This window comes from Engraulis encrasicolus, chromosome 2, assembly GCF_034702125.1.
Source record: "Engraulis encrasicolus isolate BLACKSEA-1 chromosome 2, IST_EnEncr_1.0, whole genome shotgun sequence".
Classification (NCBI taxonomy): Eukaryota; Metazoa; Chordata; class Actinopteri; order Clupeiformes; family Engraulidae; genus Engraulis; species Engraulis encrasicolus.
In genome coordinates, this window is record NC_085858.1 from 28,984,865 (window position 1) to 28,997,895 (window position 13,031).

Here is a 13,031-nt window from a genome sequence, read left to right on the forward strand (position 1 = left end):
TTGATATTAGTATTTGCTGCGTGTGAGAGTGTCAGACTTCCCCTGTGAAACCTCCTCTGCACTGTACGTGAGGAACCTGATGACTCCTTGGCAACACAACAGCCTGCTGCAGCACTTACAGAGGAGACAGGTGGCACACCAATGACTACTGTATGTTCACAGAATCTGAACGAAAATCTTTTTTAGCTATCTGCTTGTCTGTTGTGACATGATCTACCTCTACCCCAATAATATAGACTATGACTACTTGTTACATTAGCCTGGTGAAAAGGCTTTTAGCTCTGTTGTCATTGAAAGTTTGCAGTTGAGCAGAGCATTGGGACGACAGCCAACAACAAAGACCACAGAAAGTGACAAATGTCAAGCAAAACAAAGAAGAGAAGTGAGCACTGTATATCACATGATAAACAAGGCACTTCAAATAGCGAAACCATAACACAAGGGCATTAAAAACAGCAAAAGTAACACGATGAACTGCAGAAGTTGTGAAAATCAGCTTTGGGCTAATGTTTAGAAAGTTAGTTGTGGGATTGGATGGATGCACATTTGAATCCCACTAGTGGGAAGACTGGAGTGATCTGGGGTGCATTTCTCAAATGCGTATAGTTAGCCAGTTACCAACTTGGGTGGTTGCCAATGGGAAATTGCATTGAAAACAGCAAAGTAGCTAACACAGTTGGCAACTATGCTTTCTAGAAATGCACCCCTGGTCTCCCACACCCTCATCAGCCCCCTGAGCAAGGCACCTTCTGTAGGTAACCCCACATTGGGACCGTCACCAATACCCTCTACTTTCATAACTGTAAGTCGTTTTGATAAAGTCATCTGCTCAGTGTAACATAAAGAATAGCCACTGTCACACTATGAGGCAGGTATCACACATTAGGCTATAGGTGTTGCACAGGGAGGGATAGCAAACTGATGTTGAACGTAAGCAACAGCTGCAGCAGAGAGGTGACAAAACCATGTGTGACCTTATACATTGAACTAGAAAATGAAAGAGAAAGGAATGGTATTTTTTTTTGTTTTACGTTACATTTCTTTTCTTCAAATGCAACCACTGGTTTTTCCCCCTATTTGTAATGCTGCTGCGGACAAGGCTTTCTAACGGTCTGTTTTGTTATTGCAAAGAAAAGATTTAAAAGCTAGATTACTCCAGGGAATTCATTAATGTCTTTAAATCTCAAATGTGAACTGTTTATTAAAATGAGTGTGTGTCTGTGTGTGTGTGTGTGTGTGTGTGTGTGTGTGTGTGTGTGTGTGTGTGTGTGTGTGTGTGTGTGTGTGTGTGTGTGTGTGTGTGTGTGTGTGTGTGTGTGTGTGTGTGTGTGTGTGTGTGTGTGTGCGTGTTTATGGTTAATCTCACACTGAGAACATGCCTACCCTCTCAATCTGAGTCAGTGACCTTTAAGCAGAATGTGCAGTGTGCACTCTCCACGAGGAGGGCAATACGTTTAGTCTAAGAGGCCGATGTGACCGGTGATATGGTAGGCTGTGTGAAGAAGCCTGTTATAGGTTGGGGGAAACACAGCGAGCGACAAACCACTTCCTGACACAGAGACACAGAGACGGATTCAGACCCAGTCTACGTAATTTCCAACAGTCATACTCTTCATCATCCTAACGCCCGCTACCTCCATCTGTGACATCACACTCTGCCATTACCGGAACAGGACGCGTTGCCGCACACACACACTCAGCAACCACCTCACTTGCTAGTCGAAAAAAGACAGAAGATGGTGATGAAGATGATTTGACTGATTATAACGGCATTCAGGATTTAACTCAACGTTTTGTCTAATCTAACGACATCTGACTGGGGTTTTCAGAGGATTGTTTTTTTTCCCTTCCCAGAGGGATATGAGGTATGTTCATTGATTTTCATTGCACTTTCCATGACTTAGTGAAAGTTAAATTGAAAAGGAACGCTTCTGTTGTACTTGTACTGTCTTGAGGCATTGGTGTCTGCTATGACTGGCCTATTGAAGTCCAGCTTTTTATGTTGTGGCCTCATGGTGAACATCATTCCACCAGTGGACTGCTTCACTAGCAGGGCTGGATTAACACACAGGCTAGATATGGCTGCAGTGTAGGGGCCCCCACCTGCCAGGGGGGCCCCCCAATTGGCCGGGGGGAAGAGTATCAATAACGGTGACATGGAGCGGTATTGAACAATTTGTCAAATTTTAAATCTGGTGTCTACACAATTGGCAAATGTGTTATCCTTAATTCCTAGTTTGGAATTATTACACTATATAATTCTGTCACAAAATTGTATAGCAACCTGTAGCACAGGGGCCTTCTTAATCCAGCGCTGTTTGCTGTATTAGTTTAAAAAACCATCACAGTACTGTACACTTCTTTGAAATGATAGTGTGTTTATTAATACATTATGACTTGGTCATTGCCATTTTGGTCACAACAAACTTAAAACAGTGGTTGTGTGTCTTAACACATTAAGTCCACACTGGTAAGGGAGTCTGCATTGACATGTACAGAAGTTTATTAGGCTACCATGTTATAATGAATGCCATTTATGGAGTTCAACCTCATCATTGGTTCAGTTGAGGACAGAGGTTAACTTTCCCAGCCCGTTACCTAATAAGCCTATATGTACTTCATGAAAACACGACTTCAGGAATAGCTCTCCTCTGCTCTGCTCTGCTCTCCATGTCTCACAGCACAAATGGCTTTATTTTTCTGCACAAGACTATTTCAGCCTAATGAGGTTATTTGTTGATTAATGACAATGAAAGCATGCTTAGCCAGATGCACCACAACAGGATGCTGCAATGTTTCAAATGACATCGTTGAGCACTGTCATCAAAAACTGCCTCTCCGATTTTGCAAAAGTATCTCATTCGAACCAGATATGTATTTTGCACGGCTATTATTTGCATATTCTTATCATCAACATACAACAAGGCATTTGGAAGATAATGCAATTTGAATACAAATATCCTGGAAAAAATACATTTAGACATACATTTCTTTCTTTCTTTTTTTATTGAACAATTAAAGTAGGCCACATTAAACGGAAGTGGTTTCTTAATAGCACTAGTTAAAATGTTATTTGAGATGGGATCATCAGCCTAAATGCCCATTTAACCGCTCAAAGAGGTTCGTAGCCTCGTGAATTGTGAAGCGAGCCGAAGCTGATATACAGTAGATCTTGGTGGCGTACCCTTGCCAGTGACAAGACATTTCCTGCCTTACATGTACCACCACAAACCTCCCTCGTCACCCACCTCAGCTGTTGGCAGTGTGAACATGGGTTAGGTGGTGCCATTATCAGGCCCGGATTAATGCACAGGCTAGATATGGCTGCAGCCTAGGGCCCCCCACCTACCAAGGGGCGCCTGATTGGTCAATAGTGAAAAATTGCAAAATTATGATAAGATACATTACTGAAAAAGTCATCTGTCGTTCAGAGCAGAGTTGGTAGACATGTTATCCTTAGTCCTTGGCTCGAAATTATGGCACTGTCTAGATAAATTTGTCGTGAAATTTGCTTTGCAGGGGGCCCCACAGCAACCTGTAGCCTAGGGGCCCCAGGCCATCTTTATCCGGCCCTGGCCATTATGGATTGATATGATTGAAGTGAGATTACACCATTTCTGGAGATAAGCTGCACGGAACTACAGGTCAGACAAGAGCCAGGCAAATTGTACACCTTTCTTTATTCACATTTTGTGAGTGTATTATGAAAAGAACCGGCTGCTCTTTCTGGTCCTGTTAGGCTTTTATGGTATGGCAGTCCTCTTTTTGATCACACTTGGTCCTCTAGAGCTCGCCTCAAGTGATTACACCTGGCCACAAGTGCAACTTGTCAGGACTCAACGCGAACCATACTGAGACCACGTCAACAAAGCTCTCAGTGCGGTTCACTTCCAAGGGGTCTGGGTACGCTTTGGAGCGTTCACATACGTATGCACAGAAAATACTGAGTCACAGCTCTGAGTTTGCATAAATGACTGAAAAGGACCAGGTGTGAAAACCATGTGTTATTTCCTGAAATGGTGGAGTGTCACTTCCGTCGCACATCAGTTCCAACTAAGTGTAGAGCACTGCTCTGCCAACATTCGTTTCCATTGTTTTCAATACAGCCCTGCATCGGTGCAACGTCGGCTGCTGATTATGATTGAGCTCTATTTTAGTCAGAGCTATTCGCTAAACTCCATTGTTGCAAGAGCAAGAGAGGGCCAACTGAAATGGTTGAATCCGACAGAGCTCCACAATGCTGTTACAACCGTTGTGTGCGGTCGGGACTTTCACTGGGCCCCGAGGGGACTAGAGGTCCTCAAGGGGCCGGGGGAAATTGGCCCTCGACCACCCAGCAACCCACACACATCATAATGCTCTTCCTGAAGGGCCCTCATGTACAATAACAGGTATGTGTGGGTATGTTAGGTAATAACCCACTTCAGTTAAGCAATCCGTCCCTTGAGGAGGCCTGTAACCCCAGGGAGCGTGCAGGGTTCAATAACAGTTAATACTCAAAATAAACCGGCGAGCGAGCGGCTCCTCAGTTCAACGCCTGCCTGCCTTGCCTTGCCTGAAGATAAAGTTCAGGTTCACTATTTCAGTTCCTTTTTTTGTCAAATGTCAGAGTCAAAACAATGTTTTGGATTCTTTATTTACTTCGGTACCATGGACAGGTGGGGGGCAAGTTGGTTCATTGCCACAGATATATTAGGTAAGAAAGAAAGAAAGAAAGAAAGAAAGAAAGAAAGAAAGAAAGAAAGAAAGAAAGAAAGAAAGAAAGGAAGAAAATAAAGAAGAAAGAAAGAATATATTTGAAATGTTTAAATATTTATTTATAGCAACACTTAGTAGTTTTAGTCTCCAGTTGCCCTACAGATTGGAACCCAGTGGAGGAACAATTGCACACAGGGCCCCGGGGCAAAGCGCGGATATTGCCCCCCCCATACGGTCTGCCAAGGTCACAATACAGCTCCTGGGGCCAGATACCTCACTCATCCTCCCCTATAGGTCCCGTCCCTGTTGGAATCAGACTCAGTCTATCTTACAGAACAATAGAGAGATGCTTCACTGAACAAAGCAGAACACCACAAGATACAAATAGAGATGCATTTCTGGCACCTGGCTATTTTCGAAAGCTGCTAAAAGTAAACCACTGAAAACAACTCTGACATCGGTCTTACTTTTGGTCTTATCCCCCTTCTCCCCCTGCAGACTTGCCATGATCCTTCTATGAATCATAATACCTGGGCTCTGCACTCTGCCATGATTCCTCTATAACTCAGATCCCCAGTCTCCTGGTATGGCTCGGATGAAAGAACTCTGGTGCCTGGTGTCTTTGCTGGCGCTGATTCACTGCAGTAAGAGCGGTAGGCATACTGTTATGACACAGTAATCACATACTGGTCAGGACATAATGAATTTGATGTGTGAATAATGCCATGATAAGGTGATATAGTAGCACATGCACTGTACATGATATAATGCTTCATGTTACAAATGTTAATAGCCTATGTAAATGTGTGTTAATAATTGTGTTTATATATGTTAATATGTGTTAAGTAAATAAGTAGATAGATACATAGATACACACATGTCATGCGCATACAATTAAACTCCATGTTAATTAACATTTGTGTGGAAAGTTGGTAAGTAACGGATGTAAACAAGCAGAATCGGATATTGCATAGATCATGCATTGCGTGTTTGGAACGCAACACAGTAGTCGGTGGTGAATCTTTTGTCTCCCTTGTGTGTTGGCCGCAGCGTGTGCCTGCGACGTCATCTGCACAACAGATTACATCTCTACCATCAACTGTTCCAGAGCAGAACTGCGACCTGCGGCTTCCTGCCATGTTCAGTTTCAGTGCAGGTACAGTATGCACACATGCTGTTCTGTTCCTGCCCCATGTTTTCTTCACGTAACGTTTTCACTTACTAAGCTGTGGCAATGATTTAACCGTTTGATGATGGTAAGTAGGGGTGTCCGAAAGGTCCAGGAAATTAGAACTTTTGTCACAAACTTGATCCATCCAGCTTTGCATCAGACGGTTGTAATCAGGTCCGCAGAGGAGCTTTGGTCGGGCCCAGGACAAAATCATTGTAGCCTCTTACTGCAGATGGGATCGCCAGCAGGCCTATTCACTATTTGCTGAAAATACTGAACTATTTCATAACAACATTGCTATGACATTACAGAGTCCCTTAAGGAACAGATTAAGACATAGACATTACAATTTTGGTGACAGTAAGGTTATAACATAGGCTCTGTGCAAAGGGGTTAAAGGTTGCATTCCAGTATGCGACCTCCCGTCCTCCTCTGAGGAGAAAACAATGTAGTTTCCCCGCTGTCAGCCTAGCCACAACAATTTTTGGGGGACTATTCTTCAATCACCATCCAGTTTGCAAATGAGAAAATGACTTTACAATTGATCTTTTGCGAGATATTGAAATATAATACTGTTGTCAGTGATGTCATCATGACATATTACTTCCTGGTACGAGGCCACAAGCACAAGTGGAGGGCGCAAGGTCGCCTATTGGAACGTAGCCAAAATGTACTGAGGACCCAATTCTGGGCCCCCTCCCTCCCTTGGCCTGCCCCGTCTTTTTCACAGAAGGTTTTCACTTACCAAGCTGCTGTGAACTGTTTGATGATCAGCCAGGATGTCAGAAAGACTCAGAAACCTTTAGAACCCTGTCACAAACTTAATCCAACCAGCTTTGAATCAGATGGTCATAATGACTTGTCCAGATAGGTACAGATCAGTTACTCGTTGAAGTCACTTGTGCTAAAATGAAATCATGGCTGGCATGTGTGGGCTTGTGGTTGACACCTGATTGTAAGATAAAAATAGTAATAATGATGATAATAATAATAATAATAATAATAATAATAATAATAACCGGTTCTTTGCTTCATTTTAAATGGCCAAATAATATTTGCCTAAACTGTGAGCTGCTGTATGTTTGTTCAGATTTGTTCTTTATGCGTTTTTACAGCGATGATGAGATTGACGAGAGCTGTGAAATGACACAATCAGATCACTGGTGTGCTATCAGACCTGATGACTTTAAAATGATGCAAATTGATACTCAATGCACCGTCAGAGTGAAACAGGAGCATCAAACAGAAATAAAAGAAACTTTGTGGCCCCTCTTGAACTTTGGTAAGTGCTGAGAACCATACATCCATTATGCATTCTTAATCGCCGCCAAAATAGATAGCAGCATGTACAAATCATCAGACATTGTACAGTATAGAGCAGGCCTGGCATAATGGTTAGGGAGGTGGTCTTAAGATCAGAGGGTTGCATGTTCGAATCCCACCCTTACCGCTCTCTGCACTTACAGTGAGTCCAATATGTATTTGATCCCTTGCTGAATTTGCCGGTATTATAGCATATATTTTAATTTATCTGTATTTTAATTTATTTGTATTTAATTTAGGCAAATAAGTATTTGACCCCTCTAGCTAAAGAAGATACAATGCTTTGTGGCAAAGCCCTAGTTGCCTAGCACTGAGGTCAGATGCTTCTTTTAGTTGATGACAATGTTTGTGCATATAGTAGAAAATATTTTTCCCATTTTTCTTTGCAGATTATCTCTAAAATATTAATAGTTTGTGGCTGTAGCTTGGCATATGGGAGGTTCAGTTCCCTCCATAGAATTACTATAGGGTTAATATTTGGAGACTGTCTAGGCCACTTCACGACTATAATATGCTTCTTATTGAGCCACTCCTTCGTTGCTTTGACTGTATGTTGTGTATTATTGTCATGTTGGGAGATCCAAAAATGGCCCACCCTTCAGTGTAGTGGTGGAGGGAAGGACGTTTGCACTCAGGATTGCACATTACATGTCTCCCTCCATCCATTCGTTGACGATGTGAAGTTGTCCTGTGCCTTGGTCAGACAAACACCCTCAAACCATAAAGATACCACTTTCATGCATGATGGTGAGGAGGGTGTTCTTGGGATCATAGACAGCAGTTCTCTTTCTCAAAACACATTGAATTGTGTTAATGCCAAACAGCTTGATTTTGGTTTCATCTGACTACAGCACCTCCTCATCATATCCTAAACCAGTCTGAAGTCCGTTGGCAAAGCTCAAATGGGACTGCACAGGTTCCTTTTGATGTAGAGGTACCGTGTGTGAAGTACAGGATTTTAAACCTCTGTCGCATTAAGTGCTACCAGTAGTTTTCTCAGTGATTTTGGTCCCAGTAGCTTTGATATCATTGCCTAGTTCATCCCGTACAGGTCTAGGGTGCTTTCTTTCAGTTCTCATGATTATGAAATCCCTAAAAAAGGTAAAATCCTGTATAGAACCCCAGACAGGCTGATGGATTGTCATTTTGTATTCCTCATATTATGGAAGAAATGCATCAACAGTTGGGTCATTAATAAGTCATTAATACCCAGTCTCTTTCTTGTGGCTTTGCAGGCCACTTAGTCTTTGTTCAGGTCTAAAATCTTGTCCCTGATATCATTTGACCGCTCTTTGGTCTTTCCCATGCTGGTGAGGTAGGAGTGTGACTGATTCACTCATACTATGGACTGATTCTGCTGATTCAATGTGTCGTTTATGCATTTTAGTATGTACAGGTGTCTTTAATTCAGATGACAAGTTGATTGGAAGTGCCCATCTGGTCTGTGGGCCCAGAACTATTATCATTTGGCAGGAGATCAAATACTTATTTTGCTCGATGAAATGGAAATAAATTAATATATATTCTCTTAAGTTAATTTCTGGATTTTCTTTTTGATATTCTGTCTCTCCATATTAGAATACATATTATCATAACCTTTATTGACTGATCATGTCTTTGTTAGTAGGCAAACCAACAAAATCAGCAAGGGATCAAATACTTATTGGACTCACTGTATAGCCATTGAGCAAGGCACCTAATCGTACATTGCGTCAAGGACTGTAACCAGTAGCCTAGTAAATGTCAGTCGCTTTGGACGAAAGCGTCAGCTTAATGTACTGTAATGTAATAATGTAATGCACACTGTGACAAAAGAAAGAGGAACGCTGGTTACAGAGATCAAAAGGTGCAAGTGCATACTGCTAAGTGTTAAGTGCAGTAACTACAGTACACCAATATTGAGAAAAACTGAGAAAAATGCCTTCAAAGTAGTATTATGTCCATTATTGTAGTTACAGCAAATTTGACATAGCCAAATCCCAAAATTGGGACACATTTGGACAATAAGGCTTTGTCACAAGATATGGAGTTATGTCTCAGGATTCTCCTGAAAAACAAAAAACAAAGAGTAGTAGAGCAAGTGCATTGCTCTGCACTAAATACATTCATGTTGAGGAACCTGACCATGAATTTAATGAACAGGCTGGACCGCTCTATTGAACTGATAGTAGATCCAAGTCGTGCCTCTGTCAGGTAGATCTGGGAACAGTGATAGGGGTGACCTCACTAGCCTCACTTTTTAATGTGTAGGTCATATATAAGTGTGTGTGTGTGCGTGCGTGCGTGCGTGCGTGTATTGTATTGTATTATTGATGTATGTATTGTAATGTATTCCTGTTGGGCCTTGAGCCTGTAATAAAGTTTCTATATTTGTTCATTTTCATTTCATTCTCGCCCCCTTCAACAGTGAAGCCCACAGCTCCCTTCAATGTTACTTTGCAAGGCAGTGGTTTAGATTTCAACCTGACGTGGAGGATGGCTTACACAGAAGACGACTTTCTAAGCGACTTCCTCCTCTACAGAGTGAGGCTTCGACCACGTGGTGGTCAGGTAATTACACCTTAACAGCCTCATTCTTATGGTAACACTTTATTTTAGCGTTACATCTATTAGCACTAATACATACAATATTAATGCCCGTGTAAGTAACTTGTACGGCATACGCTAAACAAAATCAGATAGTTAGACATTTATAAGCAAATGTCTTATTTATGCACAATAAGGGATTTATTACCAATATAACTGTAGTAAGGACCTAGTAGGCAGAGATTTCTATTTTTGAGTAAGCAGTAAGTGCCAGAATATGATGTGTATAAACTCCTGGTACACCTTAACCTGTCAAGACACAGTGTTCAAAAATTGCTGTTACCAGAATGACAATGGCCAAGTCGTAGTGCATTAGGTTCTCAATCTTTTTTAAATAATCACCCCCTGGACCTCATCATAAACCTTCCAACACCCCCTTGACCTCATCATAAGCCTGCCAGCGCCCATCCCCCACCCCCCCAGGTTAAAACAAATAAATACACATGTGGCCCCAATGGCAACTAAGCACCGCCCACTCTCAGGTGTCTCCTTCTCAACGCCCCCATAGGGCTCCCTGGTGGACTATAGAGCCCCCGTTGAGAAACACCAGCCTAACGCTACACCTCCATTTTGTTGGCAGGAAACCATATATTACAATGTGACACGGAACAGCAGATTCCTGGCCATCAGGAAGGAGAACGTGGCGAGGTGCGAGAGCTATGTGGTGGACGTCCAGGCGGCCGGCCATGACATGATGCCCACCATGTGGAGCGACTGGAGCAATACGGCTGAACTAACCACCATGCAGGAGAACTGTTTGGGTAAGCATGAAACAAAATACCAAGTTTTAGTCATGTACAATGATTTGACTGCATAGTCTACTCTACATGATTATGTCAACATCAGTCTGTCTGTCAGTCAGCTGGTCTGTCGGAAACATGTTTTGTTTTTCAGTGTTTGCACATGACGTAGGTTTGTTTTATTTTTTAGACTACTAAATCAGAAGAAGCTTCTCGTCAAGGTCTACAAAAATGCTATTCGTCTTGTTCTTTTATTTTCCTCAATTGCCCTATTCTCTTGTTTTCAGTTGAATCTCCGGAGTGGTATTTCCTTTTCCTGGTGGTGCTCCCCATTGCGTTCATCATCGTCTTCATTATTTGCACAAAAATGTGAGCAATGTTTTTTTTCCCCATTCCTTAGTTTCACGTTTTACGTCTATACTAAAAGGGGACAGTGTGCAGTTAACATTAACCTAGTATTATTTTTTCACATGTATTCCCATTGGTGTGATAAAGTTGATGAGATGTTGATGAGATTTCTTATAACACTAACACTATTGCTTTCTGTCCGTTTTCCCAAATGATACAGATGGGCCTACAAACTGAACTTAAACAGCGTTCCGAATCCAAGGAATTTCTTCAAACCCCTTTATCATACATATGAGGGTGACTTCAAGGTACAAAAGACATATAACTAATGGGTTACCTGTAGAGTACAAAATTGAACTGTACTTTGGGCTGGAATTATGCACATCTCAAAGGAACTCTTTGCACAAAATAATGACCTGTTAAAAAATGAAATGCATCCATGTCATAGTTGCTTTGGATAAAAGCGTCCGCTAAGTGTAATGTAATGTGATGCAATATTTGATTATTTGTCTGAATTCCAATGTCAGTGAGTGAGTACACACACACACACACACACACACACACACACACACACACACACACACACACACACACACACACACACACACACACACACACACACACTGATGTTAACATACCCAAAGTTCTTTTTACCCAAAGATGTGGTTAGGAATCCCATATTATACACTGATTTTAATGTGATAATTACAACATATATTAATAGTAAATAAAAGGTTAACTAATAATTAGTTAATAGCCCATTAATTACCAAATAATAACCAAATAATAAATTAATATATACCTAATAGCTAATAACTAATTAATAACTACTATCCATTCTTTTTCAGAAATGGGTGGGACCAGTGTTGATCTTCAACAGCGTTGACCTTCTGGAGAAGAGCCCTTCTGTAAAAGTCACATGTGACAAGACGTCTCCCTCCGCGCTTGACAAGGGGACAGAGGCCCTCGCCAACAACCTTAACACGCACGGCTCTAGACCAGGTCTCTTCCCTCTGCTGCAAGACCCCAACTATCCCACTTCCCGAAGCGGCATGTCATCACACAACACATTTCCAGACACTGCAAACGGCGGCCCTTCACAGCAGCAGCATCCCCATCACATCTCCATTGATACGGTGATGGTATCTGAGGAGGCAGATCCACTGGAGGTGGTCATGCCAGAGGAGGAAGAGGCCGTTGACCACTGGCTGTTTCCTGACCCTGCTGACCAGGAGCAGCAGCAGCAGCAGCATGTCTACGATGTGGAGCAGCTCTCTCTGGACTCCTATGGCTCCAGCGCCTACTCGGAGGACGGCTATCCCCGCGTGAAGCTGGACCTGGACACGGTGGACAGCGGCTTTATGGAGTCGGAGTGCAGCAGCCCTGGCTATGATGGCTATGATGACGACGAGGAGGAGGCCACGGCCCAGCAGAAAGAGACTGATCCACTTCACATGGGGATGGGGGGCATGGGAGAGCTGCCCCATTCCAACTATGTCAAGCAGTGGGTAGCCCGCCCCGGCCAGTGAAATACTGGATGAATATGGGGAAAACAGTGACTGTGAACAGTGAACTGCCTTTGCACAATGGAAAAGTATTTATTGGGCATACAATGCCTGTGTCTGTAAAAATGTCTGTGGACTCTTGAAGGTGGCACAGGTATGCTATTCTCCAGTCGTCCGGCAGTAAGTGGGTCCATGCATGTGTCCATCTGTTTTTTTTTTGCACAATACCATTTGAACAAGTTTACAAATAATGACCAAAATTTCTGTGGTAATGCTCTGTAAAAGGTACTGATGAACATTTGGAGACACATTCTTTCAAGATGGCCACCTTCCAATATGGCAGCAGTAGCATCAGAATCAATAATGTGGTATTGCATCCATTTTCATTCTATATTCTATAATATCTGCTTATGGCATAATATTACATTACCTGTACATTATCCATAGCTGACACTTTCTTCCAAAGCGATTTGTAGTTATTTTAGGTAGGATTTTTTGCTTATGGAAGTAAGAAATGTCTCATTGTTACAGCTCACAGAGTAGTTATCACACCTTGGTTAAAACTAATAATGGCTTTGTTTTCATTTAAGCCGTATACAGTCTTTAAAACATTTTAAGTCAGCCTGTCTTATTTTTCTGTGATTTTTGAATAAAATGTGT

The 13,031-nt window shown here is 42.2% G+C and overlaps 1 protein-coding gene across 2 annotated transcripts; it reads left to right on the plus strand.

Annotated features, from left to right (window-relative positions):
- Positions 1-1,669: 1,669 nt before the first annotated feature.
- Positions 1,670-13,031, plus strand: il21r.1 (interleukin 21 receptor, tandem duplicate 1). 2 transcript variants are annotated; one of them, XM_063214623.1, is made up of 9 exons: positions 1,670-1,865; positions 5,197-5,351; positions 5,749-5,854; positions 6,985-7,151; positions 9,600-9,742; positions 10,359-10,539; positions 10,806-10,887; positions 11,087-11,174; positions 11,715-13,031. In XM_063214623.1, exons 2-9 carry the CDS (start codon positions 5,285-5,287, stop codon positions 12,393-12,395), a joined length of 1,515 nt encoding a protein of 504 aa, XP_063070693.1. In that variant the 5' UTR covers positions 1,670-1,865; positions 5,197-5,284; the 3' UTR covers positions 12,396-13,031. The 2 variants fall into 2 exon arrangements, with proteins under 2 accessions (XP_063070693.1, XP_063070697.1); XM_063214627.1 differs by lacking the exon at positions 1,670-1,865 and having other exon boundaries at positions 4,904-5,351.